This window comes from Castor canadensis, chromosome 12 (assembly GCF_047511655.1).
Source record: "Castor canadensis chromosome 12, mCasCan1.hap1v2, whole genome shotgun sequence".
In the NCBI taxonomy this organism is placed as follows: domain Eukaryota; kingdom Metazoa; phylum Chordata; class Mammalia; order Rodentia; family Castoridae; genus Castor; species Castor canadensis.
Window position 1 is genome coordinate 7601852 of NC_133397.1, and position 24085 is coordinate 7625936.

The 24085-nt window shown below is 44.7% G+C and overlaps 1 protein-coding gene and 1 pseudogene across 2 annotated transcripts in view; both read right to left on the reverse strand.

Annotated features, from left to right (window-relative positions):
* Adam17 (ADAM metallopeptidase domain 17) overlaps positions 1-13279 on the reverse strand; it is a 45689-nt gene extending 32410 nt beyond the window's left edge. The window contains exon 1 of one of the 2 annotated variants that reach the window (XM_074049136.1): positions 12950-13279. In XM_074049136.1, coding sequence (XP_073905237.1) covers positions 12950-13043 — 94 coding nt within the window. In that variant the 5' untranslated portion in view covers positions 13044-13279. The remainder of the gene's footprint in view (positions 1-12949) is intronic. The other variant, XM_074049138.1, reaches the window with a different exon arrangement.
* Positions 6-10685, reverse strand: LOC109695932 (small ribosomal subunit protein uS12-like; annotated as a pseudogene).
* Positions 13280-24085: the final 10806 nt, after the last annotated feature.

Consider the following 24085-nt stretch of genomic DNA (forward strand, 5'->3'; position numbering starts at 1 on the left):
AAAGCTTATTAGCAGCTAAACCTACTATTATTAAAATGAGAGTGCCAGACAATAAATTCTTCCTGATGCAATCGTTATAAGTGTCCAAATGCCCAGCACCACCAATGAAGCATTCTTATTAAAAAAATATATATCCTAAATGTAATGAGCTGTAAGTTCTAGTTCTTAGGACATAAAGAGATTAGATGCTACCAATTAAATAACAAATGGAGGAAGCAACCTGCCATACCTAGAATGTTCGAATTCTTGCAGAAATGACCCAATTTCTTCAAGAAAAAAATGGCATAGGAAAGAAGGGAGGGATAGACATGTAATAGATGTAAGAATACAGCAAGCAATCATAGTGTGTGAATCTTTTTGTATCTTCTATCAAATAAGTCAGCTGTGGGAAGCTATTTCAGACAACTAGGGAAATCTGAATATGGGCTGCCTATTAGATACTAAAGTTTGATAGCTCAAAGAGTAGCATATTATACAATGGGATAAATTCTACATAAATTCAAGCTTGGATGTTTAGAATTTCTAAAATCAAGTGACTGACTCAACCTTTTCATTATCAAACTGTGCTACATCGATTCCTTATCCACTGACATGTAATAAGAAAGAACAACAGGGCTGGCAGAGTGGCCTCAAGTGGTAGAGCACCTGCCCAGAAAGTGCAAGGCCCTGAGTTTAAACGCAGTACCACCACCCCTCTCCAAAAAAATAAATAAATAAACAACAAATGTATTAATACCCTGAGAAACCAAAACTGGGAAAGCAAATCTTTCACAGAAAAATCACATATCCCAAACTTGAGTTACAGAGCAAATTCAAGGCCAGCCTGGGCTACTTAGCAAGACCCTGTCTCAAAAAAACAAAAACAAAAGAAAAAAAGAATCACATATTCCAAATAAAAGAGCAAAAAAAGACTAGTATCTCTATCATTTCTACCCTTGATAGATAGTCCACCAATATATTGACACCAATGAAGCAGACACTCTAAGATCAAACTAATCCCTAGAAGAAAACCAACACGAATTATTTTTACCAGACTGACTTGTCATCCAGGAAAAGCAAAGATGCACTGCCACCAGTCAGAAAAAAGATCAAATAAGCTTTGGGGTTTTTTGGCAGTACTGGGCTTGAACTCAGGGCCTACACCTTCAGCCACTCCATTAGCCCTTTTTTAAATGGGATTTTTTGAGATAGGGTCTCGTGAACTATGCCCTGCCTGGCTTGAATCCTGATCTGCCTCCTGAGTAGCTGGAATTACAGGCCCAGCTCAAATAAGTTTTTATTTGGTACAGAGTAAGAGTAACTAGTCGGTTGCAATGGCTTAAGACTGTAATCCTAGCTACTTGGGTGGCAGAGAATCAGGATTCAAGGTCAGACTAGACAAACAGCAAGACCCTAATCAATAAAAAGCTACCATGCCTTCAGAAAGTATGAATAGGAGGATCGTGGTCCAGGCCAGCCAGGGCCTGTATTCAGAAAACAGCAAGCAAAAAGGGCTGGTGGCAAGGCTTAAGAGGTAGAACACCTGTCTAACAAGCATAGGGTCTATATTCAAACCCCAGTACCAGAAAGAAAAAGAAGAAAGGAAAAGGGGAAAGGGAAGAGGAAGAGGAAGGGGAAGGGGAAGGGGAAGGGGAAGGGGAAGGGGAAGGGAAGGGAAAGGGGAAGGGGAAGAAAGGAAGGAAGAAAAAGAAAGGAAGGGAGGGAGGGAGGAAGGAAAAGAAAAAGAGTAACTACAATAAAGTAATACGCTATACCTACCTATACTTTTCACCAACAGAAACTCTGCTGTCTGCACCAAAATAGGAATATTTAGAAAACAATGTGCGTGACTTCAATCTCTTTTAAAACTGTCTAAAGAGAGTCGGGCGCTGGTGGCTCATGCCTGTAACTCTAGCTACTCAGGAGGCAGAGATCAGGAAGATCAAAGTTCGAAGCCAGCCTGGGCAAACAATTTGTGAGACCCTATATCTAAAATACCCTTCCCAAAATAAAGGGCTGGCGGAGTGGCTCAAGGTGAAGGAATGAGTTCAAGCACCAGTATCACACACAAAAAAAAAAAGTCTAAAGGAGATAAGAAAGTGTGATAGAGTGGGTGAATATGATCAAGGTACATTATACACATGGATAGAAATTTCACCATGAAATTCCTTCCTAATTAATTAATGTACAATTAATATACATCAATTCTCTTAAAAAAAGGTATAAAATTGTATGAGCTGATGCCTTCCTTTCCTCTCAAAAAATACCACTGCAGAAGCAATGGTATTCAAAATCATTCCAATGGACTTAAAATGTCCCCAAAGTATAGCAGCAAGAGCTCAAAATACACATTTATTGCAAATGTCAAACATGCTAAGAAGTTTTAAAAGACAGAACCACCCCCATAAACATCAATAAAAATCCAGATTAATTTTTTTGGAGACAGGATCTCACTATGTAGTCCAGGCTGGCCTGGAACTCACGATTCTTCTGCCTCAGTCTCTTCAGTGCTAGGATTACAGGCATGCATCAACATACCTAGCTTAAAAATAACTTTTTGATATTTTTGGGGGGCAGTATTGGGGTTTGAACTCAGGGCCATGTGCTTGCTAGGCAGGTACTCTAGCACTTGAGCCATGCCCTCAGCTCTTTTTACTTTATTTTTGACATAGGGTCTGATGTTTATGCCTGGACAGCAATCCTTCTATTTACATTTTCTGTGTAGCTTGGATGACAGACAAGTACCACCATGCCCAGCTTTTTTTATTGGCTGAGATGGGGTGTCAAGAACTTTTTGCTCCAGCTGGCCTCAAACCACAATCCTCCTGATCTCTGCCTCCCGAGTTGCTAAGATTACAGACATGCTAAAATAAAGTTTCAAAAAAGAATCAATAATGTTCTCCTTCACTTTCCTCTACACATTCTCAGTTCATTCATTATCTTGCTATGAACAACCACTAAATCTAACTGTTGAAATATAGCATTAACAGAACAAAGTCCTTGCCTAACCTAACAGAACACTCACTTTAGTGTGGAAGACAGACAATGCACAAAAAAATGTATGTCAGTGCTGCGGACATTAAAGCAAGATGAAATAGGAAGCAGGAAAGACCAGTTTCTAGAGTGGCCAAAAATGGAATAGTTCCTTGCTACCCTTGCTATTATGTAACATTCAAGCAAACCTGAAGAAGGCAAGGGGGTAGGCAAGCTGTTTTTGATGGAAGTTTAATAACTTTACTCAAGGTTATAGCTCAAAATAAGAATAAAGTGGCAGCAAATCTCACACTTTCTAGATGCCACCTATTTTCTGTTAACAAAATTTCCTTTCAAACTTAATCCAAAGGAAAACTATTTTGGAAGACATTACTCACTGTTCTGTCAATGGATGGTTGTGGTGGCTTAAGCCTGCTAATCATAAAGCTCAGTGGCACCTTCAAACCTTTAAGAGACCTATCATTTACTCAACAATTTCTGAGCGCAAGCACTGGTGGCTCACGCCTATAATTCCTACAGAGATCAGGAAGGATACAGTTTGAAGCCAGCCCAGGCAAACAGTTCACAAGACCCTAATTGAAAAAACCCTTCACAAAAAAGGGCTGGTGGAGTGGCTCAAGGTGTAGGCCCTGAGTTCAAGCCCCAATACCACAAAAAGAAAAAGAAAACAAATTTCTGAGTGTTCTCTGTAAGGTATTATGCTGAGTGTCTCCATAAATGTCTCTAGGGTGTTACACTCACTTTAAAATAGAAAACAGACTCAGAGAGAATGAGTGATTTGTCCAACATCTCAAAGCTAATGTAGCACAGAACTGGGTTTAATTTCAGCCTTTGACTGAAATACTGAAGTTTTATTGATGTGATACTTTTAAAAGTCCTTTCAAAATAGCCTTGCTCTTTTGAGAACTTCTATTTCTTGGTCTGCTACCTTTTGAAATGTCATTTACCTCACAATATACAGCACAGAACTTTTTATCTATCAGTACTCACATTCTCAAACTGCATAAATTCTCAATGCTGAGAGGCCAATACAATCCTTTAGCTCTTCAACTTCACTGATACAGGTTGGTACATGAACTCAGTTTCATTCAAGATCATAATCATTCCTACGGACTTAGAAACTTAACCTCAATACTGTCCTTTCATTGTCAATAACACGCGCCAGTGTTTCTCAGAGTGTAGTCCCCATACCAGAGCATCAGCATCGCCTGGGAACTTGTTAGAAATGCAAATGTTCAGATCTCCCTCCCCTATCAGAAATCCTCAGATCTAGCAATCTGTGTTTAGCAAGCCTTCCAAGTGAATTCTCCTGCCCACCTGAGTTTAAAAACTACTAAGCTGATGGCTCCCACTGTATTCTCAGCCACTAGCAAAGCTGAGGCAGGAGGATGGCTAGAGTCCAGGAGTTCAAGGCCAGCTGTAACATAGCAACACCTCCATCTCAAGGGAAGAAAGGAAGGGAAGAGAAGTCAGGAAAAAAGAAAATCACTTAAGCTAAAGCAAGGAAACGGCTCAAAATGAAGGAAAAGATCCTTTAAGTACAAAAATATTCTTTATTCATCCTTATGAATCCTTATCTTACTTTTAAGAGCAAAAACCAGAAACAAGGTAATTTAATAGTTAGATAACTTATAAAACGTCCAAATGAGGGAGGGGCCGGGGAGGGAATCTGCAACCATTTAAATTGTTGCTTACACAGGGTTTAAGAACATGGGAAAATACTTATGTATAATATTTATACTTAAGCAAAGGGAGATTTTAAAAAACTATTCATATTTTTTCATGGTCTTAACTATGTATAAAAAATAAGCCTGGAGGGAAAAAATAAGGGCAAAGAGTAACATCGCTATTTATTTTGGGTGTATTGTCTACAAAGTGCACATTCAAAATGAAGCTTGCTAACATACCTTATGATAATATGTTTCTTTTGCAATTTATTCTGTTTTAATAACTGGATATCACAAATTGGATGTCCATTACAAACAACCTAGTAAAAACAGTTCTTTCTATGGAGGGAAGGTCATCTCCCTAGCAAGTACCCTGCCAGATACTCAACATTTCACTGCACTTCACTGCCAGAATTCTAACTATTGGGAATTATAATTTTCTATAGCCTTTGCACCAAATCTTACATTTCCTCCCATTTCTCAAAAGTTTATCTCTTACCAACATCAGAATCTCTCAATAAACAAGTATAAACCACCAAACTTCTTACAGTAGCATTTATTGTAGTTAATACTAAACAATGCTACCAAAATGATCTTTCTTTGCTCAGCATCTGATCATAGACTCTACTGAAAATTCAAGTGAGGGCTGGGAATGTGGCTCCAGTGGGGGAGCACCTGCCTACCAAACGTGAGGCCGAGTTCAAACCCCAGTACGCTCTCCCACAAAAAACAATTCCAGAATGGCTGCTCATGAGCACACCTTCCTTAACTTTCTGCAAGTTGTTCCAGTAATCACCCTAAACAACTGAACTTTTCATTTCAGCTAGCTTTAAATATAAATTAGAAAATAAGGGCTGCAGGTATAGCTCAAGCAGTAGAGGGCCCATCCAGCAAGCACAAGGTCCTGAGTTCAAACTCTTGTATCACCAAAAAAAAAAAAGGAAATCTTGTAGAAAATAAAAACTAACTCATGTAATTTTTTTTTTTGTACTGGGGTTTGGGGGAAAAAAGACAAATTAAAAGATCAAACTGGGGCTGGTAGGGTAACTCAAGTGGTAGAGGGCCTGCCAGCAAGTCTAAGGCTGAGTTCAAACCCCAGTACCACCAAAAAAAAAAAAAAAAAAACATACTGGACTGCTCTTCTCTGCCAAGTGCTATGTTTTATTCCCCTCACTTGGCCTGTTGTATAGTAGTGCTTGGGGCCCTACCCTTCTTTACTGCTTTTATGTCTTCTCTTATCCCCCAACCTGCACACCTCCTTTCCTGCACTCACATTCTATACTTATGTTTCTCTCTTCTCACCAGGCCTGATTTATTCAACACATATTTATGGAGAACTTTCTTTCAGGCACTGGAGATATGGCAGAGAGAAAGAGAAATATATTTTCAGTATACTGGGGAAGACATTCTCACATAAAATTATTATAAGGTGTGTCATCTGCCAAGAGACAAACAGTTGCATGAAGTTATGGAAGAACACAGCAGGGGCCTGGCCTCTGCCTACCTGGTGAGCTAAGGATGCTTTCCCAGGAAAGCAGGACTAAGATCCCAAGAATGAGGTGGCAGGCAAGAGAAAGGAAAAAAGGGAGAAATTCTAAGTAGAGGGCATAGCACAAGAAACAGAACATGATACTCAAAGGAGAGAAAGCAACTCAGTGAGACCAGTTCAGAACAGCACACTAAGAATATGATAAGGTATGAGGGGGGAGAATCAGCAAAAGGTCAGGTGAAGAGTCGTGGAATGAAATTAAGAATTTTGGACTTTGGATAAGGACAACAGCTGTACGTTAGAAATTTCACTGTAAGTTCAATACGGACAATGGGTCAGAGAGGAACAAGAATGGAATTTTTTGTGGTACTGAAACTTGAACTCAGGGCCCTCATCTTGAGCCACCCTGCCAGCCCTTTTTTGTGACTGGTATTATCGACTTAAGAGTTTTGCTAACTATTTGCCAGAGGGTGACTTCGAAACATGATCCTCCTGATCTCTGCCTCCTGAGTAGCTAGGATTACAGGTGTGAGCCACACATGCCTGGAATCTTTGATATCAATGAGTAAGCTGCTGAAAAAACCAGGTAAAGATCACTAAGACTCCTTCCTTTCTGTTGGGTACTTAAGCAGACATGGCTTTATTCACTGAATTTAAAAGCAGTAACAACTATTCTTAATTGCAGCAGAAGAGGTAATGGGGAGTTGGATAGAAGGGGATAACCAGATGCTGGAAGACAGCTGGAGTTTCATATTGTATCTTTTTCCTATACAAAATTTGCAACTACATTGATCATTTACACAGGACTTCCTTTGCATTAAGACATCACATTTGGCAGCTTTGTTACTGATAAACCATATAGTAATTTTAGGCAGGGAAAGAACAAACCAATATTTATCCTCTGATTCTCAACACTGATATCAGTGGTAAAAAGCAGCTAATACTTGGATCCTTCTAAATGTTCTCAAAACAAGAATACAGAGAAAGCCTAACCTTCAGACCTTACCACAAACTGCCCCTCATGTAGATATGAGTTGCCTACAGGAGAGCTGATAAATGTTCCATTCCACCCTTCTGCACCTGCATTGCTTTGTCTTTAGGATAAGCTTTATGGACATTGAACTTAGTACATTGATCTAAAGCATACCCAAGTTCCTTTTTTTTTTTCTTTTTTGAATATCAAAATTTATGATCTTGGTCTTTCCTTCTTGCCTTCATAAAGGGACAAGAGAGAACACACTGGCTACTTTAACAACCTTAAAGCAGATTCCAGGAATGCCACCAACAGCATGACCTTTTCAACCAAATCCAGCAAGCAGAACTTCAGGTTTTCCTCAGTAAAGTTCAAGCAGCTGTCATTGGGTAAAAAAAGCTGTGATTTTTTTGCATTCTTAATCAGCTGGACCCTGACTTTGTGAAGCACAATGTGGCTGTCTGGCTTCAACCTCTACTTTTTTCTAGCACAATTCCCTTTGCATGGGAACACCTCTGAAAGGTGGCCCTACAAGATTGTGCTCAATTGGGCTTTCTCGTATTGTTTATCATGCCACTTCTGGTCCTGTTGGTGACTACAGAGCTTCCTGGCAGTACGAAGACCAAGACACTGTCAGTGAAAGCACTACCCAAATCTCTTTCATCTAGCTTAGAGTCAAAATTTTTAAACTGAACAGAATTTTTAAACTTTAGACATGTGTATAATTTTTGTTTATGTATAAGCATGTATATGAACATTTATACTTATATATGTAATTGTCCACGTATTTGTAAATAAAAAGTTTCAAGAAAAGGGTCCAGAAACATTTGTGGGCTTTTTACACTTATTATTTATTTATTTATTGTTTGCAGCAAACTACATTTTCCTAGAACATAACCTACAAACATAATATAGAAGTCCCATGGTACTCTGCTCACTCTCCACTACTCTGCTATATCAAATACAAAAAGGTTCTCCAAAACGACACTATCAGTCCTACTTCTAATGTCAGAAAGATGAAGACCCATATGGTGGTGCAAAGCTGTAATCCCAGCACTCAGGAGGCTAAAACAGGAGGATCTTAAGCTGGAGGCCAGTTTGGGCTATACACAGTAGGACCCTGTCTCAAGAAAAGGAAAAAACAAAGCCATGACTGCCGTAAAGCTGTTTATACTGCCTGTCCAGAAGACATATGACACCTGACACTTGCTCTTCAGCACTCCCCCAAAAAGACAGTAGGAGAGGAAAGCAACCAGGCCAGACTGCCAGATGAATGCTGGGCATGGGTGAATCCCTTCTTGGGTCTAAGAGGTAAGAAAATGATAGCAGTGTTCTCTACTAAGCCAGGGAACCAAAAATGTAATTTTATAGAATTACTATACCAGTCAGGGAGGATGGAGTATAAGCTACCTAATTCCCTATCAAGAGCTCCTCACTAAGGATGGACTTAACCTGGGCCAGTCTGAGCACTTCCAGCAAGTCCAGTAACTGGGAAGTGCTCAGCCCAAATGAGTCAGCAGAGTCCAAGAGAATCTCTGAAGAAACCTGGATTGGTTCATTAGGCTCTGTAGTCAATACAGATACAAATTCACTGGGCAGTGAGACTACTTCCCTAATTCCCAGCACGCCTCCCTAGTCCTAACTAAACATTGTTTTCTATATTCATTCTTCTAATCAAAAGAATTGATGACAGGTAATTTTGGGCATGTTATATTTGAAGTGCCTACGAACAGTGAGGTGGAAACATAACAGCAGCTGAATGTGAGAATGTGGAGCATCAGAAAACAAGGCCTGTCAGAGATATGTATTTAGCAGTTAGGAGGACAAAGTCAAATGGCAAGTGAAACTAGGGCAGTGGATGAAACTTGTCAGAGTCTACTATTCATGTTAAGAAATTAAAAAAAAAAAAAAAGAGCAAGTGGGAGCAGAACAGTGATACCCATCTCCTTGGCTGATTTTAGGACGAAGTGAAGAGATTTGAAAAGCCTTTCATTTCACTTCCCTACCACACTGAAGCCTTTCTTCCCCACCAACCTTTTTCATACTCTCTTCAATTTATACTTCCATTGGCATATACTTACAATCTCTCACAAATACAAAAGGGCAGAACATGTTCTGCCTGGAAGCAAGGTGGCGGGGGAGAGGGAGGTGGGGGGGCAGGGGGGAGAAATGGCCCAACAATGTATGCACATATGAATAAATGAATATAAATAAATAAATAAATAAATAAATAAATAAATATCAACTACACTTGGCTTTGGAGGACATCTGTACCTAACATTCTGAAAAAAGTCTGTTAAGGCCAAAAGGATTTCTCCAGCTTCCCAGCTTACGCTCTCTGCTTGACTCTTCCCTTCATTCTATCCCAGAAAAACAGTTTATCTCTTTGACTAGTACAAAGCAGAGTTACATTAAGTCTCTCCTGGAATAGTTAGGCTAGTTAAGTGTTTAGATTTCAAAGGAATGAAGTTTATAGGCAAAATTAATATAGGAGGAAACCAGATGTCAAAATATTGAGTAAAATGATGCTGTTAATAAAGAAATGAGCTCTGTTATATGGAGAATTCCCATGCCAATAACCTTAAGGTGAATTTCAAAATATATGAATCAGATACAAATGTTCATCCCTCATCTGTGACCTATACTTTTTTCCCTTCCACCCACTACATCCTTTTTTATTAAAAGTAACAAAGGGGAAACAATTTTGAAATCAAAGTGAGACTTAAACACCCCAGCTGCAACTTCAACAAGATATCATCATGACTAAGCTCATATGACTCATAACTTTCCGAAATTATGCAATTCATAACAGTTCAATTGAAATCATTTTTTGTGATCTATGGAGTACTTCAAAAGCCAGGCTTCTGTTCATTACATACTTTTTGTCCTCCAAAAAAAGTCCCATACTTAATCAATATTTCATACTGCAGTTGTGGTATGTGCAGGACAGGAGGTTATAAACAATAAACCATGGTTTTTAACTATGAAACTATGCGTTGGCTTGACCCACTCAAATAATGGTAGGGTTAAGTTAGGCAACAAATAACATCCTGAACTGTCAAACACACAGAAAAAGTCATTCTTCAAATGCCCCCAAGGAATGTTCATCACTGTGAGAATCAACAATTCACTTCATTTTCCTGGCATTCTGAGACCCATTTTTCCTGCCAATTAAAAAACTAGGGCTGGCAGAGTGGCTCAAGTGGTAGACTGCCTGCCTAGCAAGCACGAGGCCTTGCCTTCAAACCCCAGTACTGCCAAAAAAATTAAAATAAAATGAATTTTTAAAAACTAGGGTTGTAGATGTAGCTCAATGGTGGAGCATTTGCCTATCATGTACAAGGCTCTGGGTTCAACTCCAGTACCACCAAAAAAACAAACAAAAAATTGTAAGGTTCATTTCAGTCTCTAAGTCCTAACCATCTCTCCATTCTGCCATCTGGAATGACTTATCTTCCTTCTCCACCTAACTAGTCTTAAAGACTGGGCTCAAGTATCACCTTCATTATGTTCTTAGACTATACATTCAGTACTCACTTTCATGATAATACTTGCCATAATGTGTCCTAGTGCTCTCCTCCATGTTGTTTTAGAAGTGTCTGTTTAAGCCAGAAGCCAGGGCTAACACCTGAAATCCTAATTACTTGGGAGGCTAAGATTGAGAGGATCGAGGATGGAGGTCAATCCTGCAAACAATTCAAGAGACCCTATCTCCAAAATAACCAAAACAAAATAGACTGGAGGTGTGGCTCAAGTGGTAGAGGGTCTGCTTTGCAAGCTCAAAGCTTTGAGTTCAAACACCAATCCCACCCCCCAAAAAAAGTGCCTGTTTAGATCCCTAAATGGGTTTCTAATCCCACGTCAGAAGCTTTTAAAGAAGGGTGTCATCAGCAACTGAGGCCAACAGGAGAAGGGGACCAGGAACTAGAGAAAAGGTTAGAACAAAAAGAATTAACCTAGAAGGTAACACACACGCACAGGAAGTCAATGTGAGTCAATGCCCTGTATAGCTATCCTTATCTCAACTAGCAAAAACCCTTGTTCCTTCCTATTATTGCTTATACTCTCTCTTCAACAAAATTAGATAAGGGCAAAATAGTTTCTGCTGGGTATTGAGGGGGTGGGGGGGGAGAGGGAGGGGGTGGAGTGGGTGGTAAGGGAGGGGGTGGAGGCAGGGGGAGAAATAACCCAAGCATTGTATGCACATATGAATAATTAAAAAAAAAAAAGAAGGGTGTCATCTAGTCTTTGTATTTCCAATGCAATGCACAACTGGAAGACGAGTTCTTCAAATATTTGATGAATAAATGGGTGTGTATACATTTTTCTGGCACAGATGGTCTGTGCTTTGCTAATTAAAAAAAAAATAACATGATCAAAAAACCTTATGATCTGAAAATGTTGCTGAGAATCAACCTAGAAATGCTTTTGCCTCTACAGTATATGCTTCCCTAGGATTCATGTTTATTTTCTCACCAGTGAACCAGAGAATGACAAATAAAACAGCTACGTCAAAGTGGTGAAAATATAGTTTTAGTATCTCAAAATACATATTGACCCGTTTTATTAACATTTATCCTTAAAAGGAAGCAGAGCCTTGTTATCCATCCTGACCACTCATACTTATTATTCCTTCAAAGTGTATGGATTTATCACATCTCAGTACTTCCTAACTAGCTCCTTTGCCTTTCCTTAAAACTAGTCACTTGTGATCCACTTCAAAATGAGACAATTATTCAAGTGAGAACATTCAACAGTATCACTATCAGTCAATTACAACTTATGTTCAATAAATAAGAAAAAAATTCAGGTAACAAAGTAATGCAAAACAAATTTTTAATTACCCATACAGAGAATTTACAGGGACTCAAATCTACACAGCAGTACTACACTTTACATGGAACCATGATGGTATTTGGGGACCAATGTAACCATAAAGAATGACAAGACAACTTCACACACTGTTATTAATTAGCCAAACTGTTTTACATTGAAAGACAAAGGATGGTAACATACACTACAAACTCTTACTAATTTCCACCAAACTTCACATGCCCATCCTTTAAAAGTCCAAGCGCTCTAGAAAATCTAAATTAAATCTCTACTTCTAGGCTCAACACTGATAAAGCTGGTCATCCCTGATAACTTCGTTTAAAACTGCAAGGAAAGCATTCACAGGGGCAGCCTCACGCGTTGGCTTGACAAGTTTTAGCCTCTCTTTATCACCAATCACCTCTACTGAGCTACAACCTTAAAGAAGTAAGAAAGTGCTTAGGGTGATCGCAAAACCCAACTCCACGACTCCAAATCCAGTAGAAAAATGCAAATGAAACAACCCTAGTCGACGCCTTCCACCCAGATTACTGCATAAGTACCTCCTACAGCAGAAATTCTAGTGCGCTCCTCAGAGAGCCAGGAAGAACTGGAGCTTCGGGGCCCGTCCTTTCCTCCTTCCCAAGTCCTGCCTTCGGTAGGACCACACACTAGATTTATGTCTTAGCAAGGCACAGACCACATCTCCCTCTCCAAACACAAGCCACCCACCTCCCCTTTACCTCTTTTCCAAACACATTCCAGCAACACAAATCCAGGGGACAGACCCCTCCCAGACCCTCAGCCCTTACAGGAGACCCCTCAGTACGCTCTTTCCCACTCGGACAAACCAGTCTCCTTTCTTTCCCGGAACGCAAAGAGCCACACCCCCTTCCAACACGGAAAACTTCGGGACGCGCCACCGTCGCCCAACACCCCGCCCCCAAACACCTGATAGAACCAGCTTCCCCGCTTGTCCCTCCAAGCAGCGCGCTCCGGGCGCCAGCCTAAGCCAACTCGCTCCCCGGTCTTTACCAAGTCGCTGCGGGGAGCCGAAGCCCGGAGCATCCGGAGGTCGAGGCGCCAGCACGGAAAAAACCAAACTGGTCAGAAAGAGACACTGCCTCATGTTCCCGGCGCGGCCACCGGCTCCACCTCTCGGGACAGCCTTGGCCTGACAAGGGTCCGGAAAAAAGGCTCACATTGGGAAGAGGAGGGGATACGCCCGGTCCGGCCCCTCAAAACTTCTTTTCCCTCCCGCGCCGCCTACCGGAAAAACTCAAGCGCCAAGCTCAAGGCCCCCCGGAAACGCAGGCGGCGCTCAGCGAGACCAGCCCAACGCGCTTCCGGCCGACAACGACCCCCTCCCCTCCGGCAACACCCACAGCCGGAAGCCGAGCGCCGCGCGGCATGCCGGGAGGCCCCGCTCGCCCCGCCCCCTGCGCGCCACAGATTTAGACTCTGCCGCCATCCTGTCGGCCTTCCGCTGTGCCCTTCCGGCGTGTCCCGCTGGAGGCCGGCCGCCGCATATTTGGCTTCGGCTCGCGATGTCCTGACCCGACCCAGCCCGGCCTCGCCTCTGTCCCCGAGTAACCGGGGTAAAGAAGGTGGGAGCTCGGACGCATGCGGCAGCCTCCTACATTCTTAGAGCCCACGTGCAGCTAGGATTCCTGTTAGCGCTTTTATTAAAGGAACCGTAAAGTCCGGCCTGGGGCCGAGTTACCGGCGTCCCGGGGCGTAGAAGGGCTTGCGGCTGGGCTAATGCTGCAGGCTCTGCCCAGCGTGCTCAACCCCAGTGCCCTGGGGACCCGGCGGAGCCCGCGTCCCCGCCCTGGGCGCGGGCGGTCAGGTGTCCAGTTCGGTGTCTGCCTGGCTGGGGCCGGGCATCTTTGTCCGCGAGAAGGCTCACTGATGTAGAATTTCTGAGGGTGCATCTACTTCTTGACCTCACTGTAGACACAGCGTCTTCAGCCCTCTGTAGTTTAGTGTTCATGGTGCTGACTAAAACATTCTAACAAGGTTGCATGCGAATTTTTATTAGTTCAAATGAACAGGAAGATCACTCCCAAAGCAGGTTATAAGGACACTAGAAGTTGCTAGATAAACCATAAAATGGGTCCAGGGCCAAGATAAAAGGTCCCACCCAGAGATAACCACCCATTCCTGCTTTTCTTTGTCTCTTTGTGTAAACAGAGTACCTGAAACACTGCTCCCACCTAAACAGCCCAGATCCCTAGCCCCTAATGTGAGCCCACCTATTAGCAACCAGCACATTCACTGTAACCTGATTCACTGCCTTATAAGAATCCTATAATTTCACTCCTCAGGGCCCAGAATTTTGAGTGTGAGCTCATCTGGGACCACTGGTGTCAAATAAAATCTGAGTTCTCCTTCTCTGAGTGTCACTTGGTTTCTCATCAGACAATATTTCCACATTTCTGGAGGCCACAGTGAGACTCCAACTGTTCTGGCCATTTGAGCCACCTACTGGTGGCTGGGCTGCACAGGAGTAGGGAGAGACACCCAACAATATTCCTGGTCCTCCTTTGCCCCAGAGTTCCAACCCTCTGAGTAGTCGTGCCCCAACTGGACTCCAAGGAGAAGTGGATCAACTCGCCTAGCAATTTCGTCCAGATCGATAAGCCCCCGGGGGGAAAGTCAGCCCTCAGGCAGGTCCCATCCCACTGGGCAGAATGGGAGTCTGATCAACTCCTGGGAACCTCTGAGAGGAGTTCTGCAGGTCAGGGATTTCCCAAAAGGGAGGAGGGAAAACTGTAATAACTTCTGGTGTGAATGTGTGTGTGAATGAGTGGCCTGATTTCTCCTTGCTTCAGGCTTGAGTTTGTGGCTCCATGGCCAAAAGGCTACAGAGTCCAAGTGGGTCTGTCCTTCAGTTCTGTGGTGATCCTCATATGGCTTAGGGTGGCATTGGAGCAACCCAATCCAGAGTCACAAGGCTGACCCTGCCGTTGATGTTAAGAGGTACCTAAGTTCCTTCAGGACATGGCCAGGCAGACATCTGATTGGTTTCTTCTCTTGAAGGGGCATCCACCCTTGTTTGTTTTTGTGCCACCTATGCAGTGGGGAATACATACAGTGAGTATAGAGAACACCTGTAACTGCCATGGGCAGAAGTTCCTCAAGCCCTCGTTCCTAGATTATATGCTTAAACATTTTAAGAAGGGATTCTCGGGAGATTATGGGATAAAAATGTCTCCCAGAAAGCTGTGCACACCGTGAGTTGGAGTGGACCACTTTTGGGATCATCGGGCCCCCTGAAGGTACCCTAGAATTGCCCACTGTCAGGGCCCTTTATCAGGTCATAATAGGAACCCCCAGATCGGTTCCCCTATATTGACTCCTGGCTTCAGATGGCTCAGACCATGCCCCCTTGGGCCCAATTCTGTGCCAACAAAAAGGGACAGTGCAGAGTTTTTGAGCCCAGGTAATGAGGCCCAAAGACCAAAAGCCGACCAAGCCTGTTCTGCAAGGGGATCCAGAAGATGAACCACCTGTGCCCCCGCCATATGTTCCCAGTGCCCTGCAACTATCAGAGCAGCCAGTGTCACCTATCCCAGACAGTCCACCACCTTCAGTGAGTCCCCCTCAGCCCCATCAGCAACCTCCCAACCTAACGATATCTCACACCCATCCACGGCCTGGAGTCCCAAGTCCACAGCCCCTGAGCCACTGCCTTTGCTCATTCCAGGTGCTGGCCCCTCAAGCCAGGGCCCTCCAAATGCTGCTCTGTGATATGCAAGGGCCCCAACAGATTGGTGCTGATGGCACAGTCCAGCCCAGAAGCTCTATCCTCTATTACCAGCCTTTCAGTACAACTGACCTCTTAAACTGAAGGAACCACACACGGCCTTGTTCAGAAAAACCCCAGGCCATGATCGGCTTCCTAGAACCCATATTTCAGACCCATCAACCTACTTTGGATGACTGCTGTCAGATCCCCCTGACATTTTTCAACACAGAAGAGCTACATCAAATTCTGATAGAGGCTCACTGCTGGCTCCAAGAGCAGGCCCTAGCAGGAACCCTGGACACAGAAGCTTGGGCAAGAGAGGTGGCCCCCAATGCTTGGCCTACCTGGGAATTCAATACAGCAGAAGGATGAGGAGTGCTCACCCAATATTGTGCTGCCCTCCTGCATTGGCTCAGGACTGGAGCTAAGAAGCCAACAAACGTGTCCAAAATTGCGGCAGTTATCCAGAAACCAGAGGAATCACCAACTGATTTTTATGAGGCCTTTGATCCAGAAGCGCCAGAAAACCAGTGGATGGTCCATACACCATTTGTGGCCCAGTCGTACGCTGACATTCACCAGAAACTTCAGAAACTTGAAGGCTTCACTGGAATGAATGCCACCCAGCTGTTAGAAGTGGCAAACAAGGTCTTTGTAAATTAAGACCATGAGGCAAAATGAGAGGCCAATAAAAAAATGAAAACCAAGATGTCCATTTTGGCTGCAGCACTGGGAAAGCCAAACCTGACCAAGCAGTCAGCTCCACTGCGGAAAGGGAAACCCAACAGAAGAGCCCCACTTTGACGAGACCAATGTGCCTATTGCAAGGAGATTGGCCACTGGAAGAATGAAATGCCCCTGCTGCAGGGGACCCACATCACAGCCTAACAAGACTGCTCCAGGAAAGACAGGATGGCAACCCAAACCAAAGGCCCAGAACCTCGTTGGCCAAAGTAGGAATTGAGTCAGACTAGGGAAGTCTGGCTCCTTACTACTAGGTCCCTGAGAGCCGATGGTAAAAATGAAAGTTGGGGGGGCAACCAATGATTTTCATGGTGGACACAGGTGCTGAGTATTGTGTGGTCACTAAAACTGTGGCTCCACTCACTGAGTGTAGGACCACAATAGTCGGAACCACCAGCACTCAAACAGCCCAGCAGTTCTGCTGACCACGGACACATCAGCTAGGAGGGCACACTGTGACTCATGAATTCCTGTACCTGCCAGAATGCCCAGTTCCTCTGCTGGGAAGGGACTTACTTACAGAGCACAAAGCAGAAAGCCAAAATCACCTTCATCCAGGGAAGGCCCACAACCTTTCAGTAAGAGGACCAAATGCCTTCATCATGGCAGTGACTGTGCCTACAGAAGATGAATGGCAGCTCTACTGCCAGGAAAAGGGGGATCAAATGAAGCCCACCTGCCTGCTGGAGGAGTTTCCTGATGTCTGGGCTGAAAAAGGGTCCCCACCCCTGGCCTGGGTCACAGCCATGTGTCCATAATGGTAGATCTCAAGTCTGGGGCGCTCCCTGTTAGACACAGGCAATATACAGTGCCACAGGAGTCATGCCTGGGAATTCAGGCCCACCTACAGTGGCTGAAGGACACAGGGATATTGATCAAATGTCAGTCACCATGGAATACCCCGCTATTACCAGTCAAGAAGGCAGGAGGAAATGACTACTGGCCTGCCCAGGACCTACAGGCAGTGAAGAACACCATTATCACATGATGCAACGTGCAACCCAGTACTTCCTAACCCCTACACTCACCTGAGCTTTCTACTGCCACAAGCAAGCTGGTTCACCTGCCTGGACCTAAAGGATGTTTTCTTCTGCCTCCGCCTGGCCCAGGTTAGTCAGCCTCTATTTGCCTTTGAATGGGAAGACCCCCCCCCCCATACTGGAAGAAAGACACAAATGCCTAGAGCCGGCTGCCTCAGGGATTCAAAAATTCACCCACCTTGTTCAGGGAAGCCCTAGCAGCAGATTTGTTGACTTTCCTGGAAGAAAACTCAAGTGGTACCTTGCCCCCAATACATGGATGATCTGTTCCTGATAAGCCACAATCAGGAGAAATGCTGGGAGGGGATGAAGGCATCAATAGCCTGACTCTCTGAGCAGGCTACAAAGTTTCCTGGAAACAGGCTCAAGTTTGCCAGCAAGAGGTCCAGTACCTTGAGTTCATCATTTCAGGAGGATAACACACCCTAGGTCCAGAGAGGAAACAGGCCATCTGCTCCATTCCACAGCTAAAGACCAAAGGGAAGGTCTGAGTTCTTGGGAGCGGCAAGATTCTGTTGCATCTGGATACCCAGGTATTCAAGCCAGCCAAACCACTTTACGAGGCCACAGCAGGCTCCGGAAAGGACCCTCTATTCTGGGGTCCAGACCAAGAAAGTGCCTTCCAGGAGATAAAGAGACTGTTACCAGTGCCCCTGTGCTAAGGCTACCGGATGTAGCGTAACCATTCAATCTCTTCATCTGTGAGAAGAATCACACAGCACTAGGGGTCCTCACCCAAACAGTGGGTCCATGGCAGTGGCCAGTGGCTTACCTGTCAAAGCACCTGGACCCAGTGGCCTCAGGGTGGCCTCCATGTCTTTGGGCCTTGGCTGCCACAGTAACCCTAATCAGGGAAGCTGACAAGCTCACCCTGGGACAGGAAATTAATGTTCAAGTCCCCCATGCAGTTGTGGCCCTAATGAATGGGCAGGGACATAAATGGCTGACCAGTTCCAAAATGGCCCATTATCAAGGGCCACTATGTGCAAATTCTCAAGTCAGACTTGAAACTGTACAAACTTTAAATCCTTCCACTTTCCTGCCAACAGAAGAAAGGCCCCCAGATCATGACTGTGAAGAGGTAATGGGTACTTTAGCAGGCTGGACCTAATGGATCCAGAGCTCAAACTCTTTACAGACAGAAGTAGCTTTCTCCAGGGAGGACGGCTAAAGGCCAGGTTCACAGTCACCATTGCTCATGACATCATACAGGCTGAAGCCCTACCAAAGGATGGTCTGCACAACAAGCTGAACTTTGGGCACTGGTCCAGGAATTATGATATGCAGAGGGAAAGTGGGTGAACATCTACACTGATTCAAAGTATGCCTTCGCCCCTCTACACATGCATGGAGCAAGATACAAGGAAAGAGGACAGCTGATGGCAGGGAGAAAAGAGATTAAGAACAAAGAAGAAACCCTCCAACTGCTGGAAGCAGTCTGGGAACTGTCTCAGGTGGCTATTATCCACTACAGAGGCTACTCCAGCAGAGGAAACCGCCTGGCTGCCCAGGCAGCAAAGAGAGCAGCAAAAGAACTAAGTGCCAGAGCAAACCGCCAAACTTCTGCTGGCTCCAGAGTTACATCCCATCCCGTATTACATCAAGGAGGAAGAACAAAGGGCAAAAGATGAAAAAAGGAATAAAAGGGGTCTGGTGGTAGTTGTCTGACCAGAGACACTTTGTCCCCAGTGCTGTAGCAGCCCCTCTGGTAAAACAACAACGTGAGCTAACGCACTTGGGGAAAACAGCCCTGGAAAAACTGCCAGACAAATACTATTTCATTCCCAAGCTCCCCACCCTGTGCGCTCAAGTAAGTGCTAAGTGCATTACATGTGCACAAAACAATGCAAATCAAGGATCTAAGCCAAGCCTGTGATACAAGCAACAGGCACCATGCCTTTTGAGGACCTGGAAGTGGACTTCACAGAGGTCAAGCCCTGCCGAGGACACCAGTACCTCCTGGTCCTTGGCTGCACTTACTTGGGGTAGGTTGAGGCTTACCCACACACACACAGAAAAGGCACAAGAGGTAATAAAGGCTCTCTTAAGAGAAATTATCCCCAGATATGATAGATATGATCTATCAGATCAGACAATGGACCAGCTTTTGTGGTGGAAATAGCCCAGGGCCTGGCTAAAATTTTGAAAATAAAATGGAAGCTCCACACAGCATACAGGCCTCAGAGTTCAGGGAAAGTAGAGCGCATGAATCAGACCCTCAAGACCGCTTTAGCAAACTCTGTCAAGAAACACAGTCCCCCTGGATAGACATGCTACCATTGGCCCTGCTTAGGGCATGCATCACCTAGACCCTCCAGCTACTCACCCTTTGAGATTCTCTATGGCAGACCCCCTCCCACAATAAACAGGCTTAGAGGGGACCTCAGGAAAATCGGAAATCTAGATATGTCCCGACATCTACAGGCCCTAAGAAAAACCCTATGCCACAGCTCCTGGGAAGTCTTAGAAAGGACCCCAATCCCCATGGGTAACTGGGTCCATCCCCACCAACCCGGGGATATTATATGGGTAAAAGATTGGAAAAAAAGAACCACTCCAACCCAGCTGGACAGGTCCCCATCTAGCAGTGTTAACAACTCCCATGGCTTTTAAAGTTGCAGGAATTACTCCCTGGATGAAGAAGGCAGCAGCTCCCATAGACCCTAACGACTGGCAGGCCGTCCGTGACCCAACTAAACCCCTCAAAGTGAGGATCCAGAGGACATCACAAAAGCACGCCATCGCCCGAGCGAGCTCTAGCCCTGCTCTAGCCACCTCCCGGAAGCTGGTTGGTCAACGCACGGCGGAAGCCTGAGGATTCGCCCATCAGAACATAAATGTATCCCCTGTCTGCCGCCCTTACCCCATCCTGCTGATTAGCATTGTTGCAACACTGTTCACCCTAGGACTGGCCGTCACTGCTCCCCAGGATTGGAACAGAGGCCAAAGGGTACAGCTGGGTTCCTGTCATCTCCTCATAGTAGGAAACCTTACTGCTGTTTGGTGCTATCTGTAACCCCAGTCTCAGGCATGAGGCCTCTGATGTGCTTTTGCCTTCTGACTCTAGTACATTTTAAGGTGGTCCCATCCAGAGGCTGGGATGACTGCTCAGCTTGTGTAAAACCTCTCTCCTTCCAGGGAAAACCACGATATGCCTTCACCTATTACCAATACCTGTCACCCGCATGCAGTACATCAATTTCTGAATGTACCAGAGGAGGGACAATTTATTATAAGGGAAAACTGACAGGCCTGACGGGGTCCTGCAAGAACAAAGGCACTATAGGGCAGATAGTTTGCTGGCAGAAAGATAGGGATCCCTTAAAGGCATGGAATGATGAAATGACAGGGGGAGGAAATAAACCTCAATATGTCTGGGCATCCTCTCCAACCACCCTATCCCCACATCAGTCTACAAAGGGAAAAGCTGCAGATTCAGAGAGGCCATCCAAAGACAATTACTTAGACAGCTACGAGCCTGTAAAAGACATTAATATGCCACCACCACGACCCCCATTAAGGCTTCCTTCCAGGACAGAGAACCTTAACTTGGAACCTCAACTGTACAGGCTGTTAAATGCAACTCACCGCCTCCTTAATCTTACGAACCCACCATTGGCAGGTGATTGTTGGCTCTGCCTGTCCTCAGGTCCCCTCCATTATGTAGCAGCCCCTGTGAGCCCCCTTAACCAGAGTGTGCATGATGCTACTCCCAACTGTACCAGCACAAACCCCAAAGTGAGCAATATGCAGCTACCTCAGAAGGCCCCTAATTGTATCTACAACTCAAGAGGAAGCTATCCAGTGGGGGACCTGGCTGCTAGCCAATGTGCCCAAATCCAAAACTGTACAACCACTGCCATTAGATGTACAGTTGACAGACCATGGTGCAGCAGCCCAGGAACTTTCTTTGTATGCGGGACCCTTGCTTATCAGTGCTTGCCAGCTAACTGGAAGGGCATTTGCACATTAGCATCCCTCACCCCCCAGATAAACATAGTGCCTAACAACCAGACCCTCCCTGTGCCTTTGACAGCCCACACATGGAGAAAGAGAGCTATCCAGTTCATACCTTTACTAATTGGATTAGGGGTAACAGCTGGAACAGGAACGGGCACAGGAGGAATTGCCTCATCAGCCTCCTATGCGGACCTAACAAGTGACATAAAACAATTGGCTAGGTCCATAGTGGCCATGCAAGACCAACCAGCCTCCCTAGGATCAGCGGTCCTCCAAAATCAGAGAGGGTTGGGCTTACTCACTGCCAAAAACGGGGGACTCTGCCACTTTCTAAATGAAGAATGCTGCTTTTATGTGAATCAGTTGGGAATAGTCAGAGACATGGCCCAGCAGTTACTGGACCGAGTCGCACGTAGGAGACAGGAATTAGCAATTCCTGGAACAGATGGAGTAACATCTGGAATTGGGCCTCATGGCTTCTCCCCTTGGCTGGTCCTCTTTTCATGCTCCTTTTGGCCCTCTTATTTGGCCCTTGCATCCTCAATCCATTACTCACTTCATTAGCTCTCAAATGGAGGCAGTAAAGTTGTAACTCCTGGTGACCCAATACAGACCCTTGGGACAGGAGGAACCTGACAGAATCCCAGGAACCTAGGGTCGATGCTTGTCCACAAGTAGGAAAAGCATCAAAAGGGGGGAATGAACAGGAAGATCACCCCAAAACCAGGTTATAAGGACATGAGAAGTTGCTAGTTAAGCCGTAAAATGGGTCCAGGGCCAAGATAAAAGGCCCCACATGGACATAACTGCCCATTCCTGCTTTTCTTTGTCTCCTTCTGTAAACAGACTTCCTGACACCAGTTCCTCACTGCTCCCACCTAAACAGCCCCGACCTCTAGCCCCCAGTGTGAGCCCACCTATTAGCAACCAGCATGTTCACCATAACCCAATTCCCCGCACTCCCCTATAAGAATCCTGTAATTTCACTGCTTGGGGCCCAGAATTTTGAGTGTGAGCTCATCTGGGACTGCCAGCGTCAAATAAAATTTGAGTTCTACTTCTCTGAGTGTCACTTGGTTTCTCATCAGACAATATTTCTGCAACATAAGTAGGACCTAACACATTCCCACTTAACAATCAATGGGATGGCCCTTATGAAGTGGTGAATTAGCAGGGACAATCCTGGTCAAGTCTCAGGTCTTCCTTAAAAAAAAAAACTTTAAATTTATGTTCATTCTGGTGTGCCCCAGTAAAATCTCAGCATCATTTTTCTTTTCTTTCTTTTTTTTTTAAGAGGTACTAGGGCTTGAACTCAGGGCCTTCACCCTGAACAATTCCACCAGCTCTATTTTTCTGAAGGATTTTTCAAGATAAGGTCTTGTGGAAATATTTGCCCTGGCTGACTTTGAACTGTGATCCTCCTGATCGCTGCCTCCTGAGTAGCAGGATTACAGGCCTGAGCCACCTGCTCCCGGCACAGCATCATTTTCAACAGTCACTGGCTTTGTACATTTCGAACATAAGTGATCCTGGTCTGTATACCTAAGTTATAAAATGCCTTCAATAATAGTATACATTGATGACATACTTAATCAAAACTAAAAAATTAACATAGTATAACAAACTGAAAGTGCCTGTTGTTTTAAGCCACCCAGTTTATGAAAGTTTTGTTACATCACCCCGCGGACACTTAAGACAATGCTGAAGTTTCCTCCCAATCTGCTTTTTCTTCTGGAAATTCCTCCTGCCTAGAACATCTTTGCTCATATTTCCAGCTACCATCCTCCAGCAACCATCTTAAAGTACTGTTGTAGATTCCAGTTGTCCTTCACGGGCTGTCGGAATGGCTCAAGTGGTAGAGCGCCTGCCTGGCAAGTGTGAGGCCCTGAGTTCAGACGCCAGTACTAAAAAAAAAAGAATGACAAGGATCCAGTGGTCCTTCACCGTTTTAGTACACTTTGTATTTATAATATCCCATCTTTATGCCCTCAGAGTGAGGCTCCAGGGAAGAATTCTTTTAAGTGGTTAATAGTCTCTAATGGTGTTGGTTGTGACCTACGTCTGTAATCCCAACTACTCAGAAAACAAAGATCAGGAGGATTAGGGTTTGAGGCCAGTGAGGAGGGGGGAGTTAGCGAGACCCCAGCTCAGTAGGATCGGGGTTTGAGGCCAGCGGGTAGTGGGGAGTTAGTGAGACCCCCCAGCTATGCAAATGATAGAGGTAGAAGGATTGCAGTCTGAAGCTAGCCCCAGGCAAAAGAGGGGAGACTATCTGAAAAGTAAAAAGCAAAAAGGGTTGGAGGCCTGAGTTCAAACTCCATTACTGCAAAAAGAAGTCTTGAATGATTTACTTTCTGCTTTTGGGCAAATTTTAATTTATTCTTGCTTGAAGGAGAACAATAAAAATCCACAGGCCAGGTCCCAGTGACTCACACCTGTAATCCTAGCTACTCAGGAGGCGGAGATCAGGAGGATTACGGTTCAAAGTCAGCCAGGGCAAATAGTTTGAGAGACCCTATCTCGAAAAACCCTTCACAAAAATAGGGCTGGTGGAGTGGCTCAAGGTGAAGGCCCTGAGTTCAAGCCCCAGTACCACTAAATAAATAAATAAATAAATAAATCCACAAGTACTGCCCAGTGCCCAGCCGTCACCCTAGCTCAGCAATTTAACCTCCT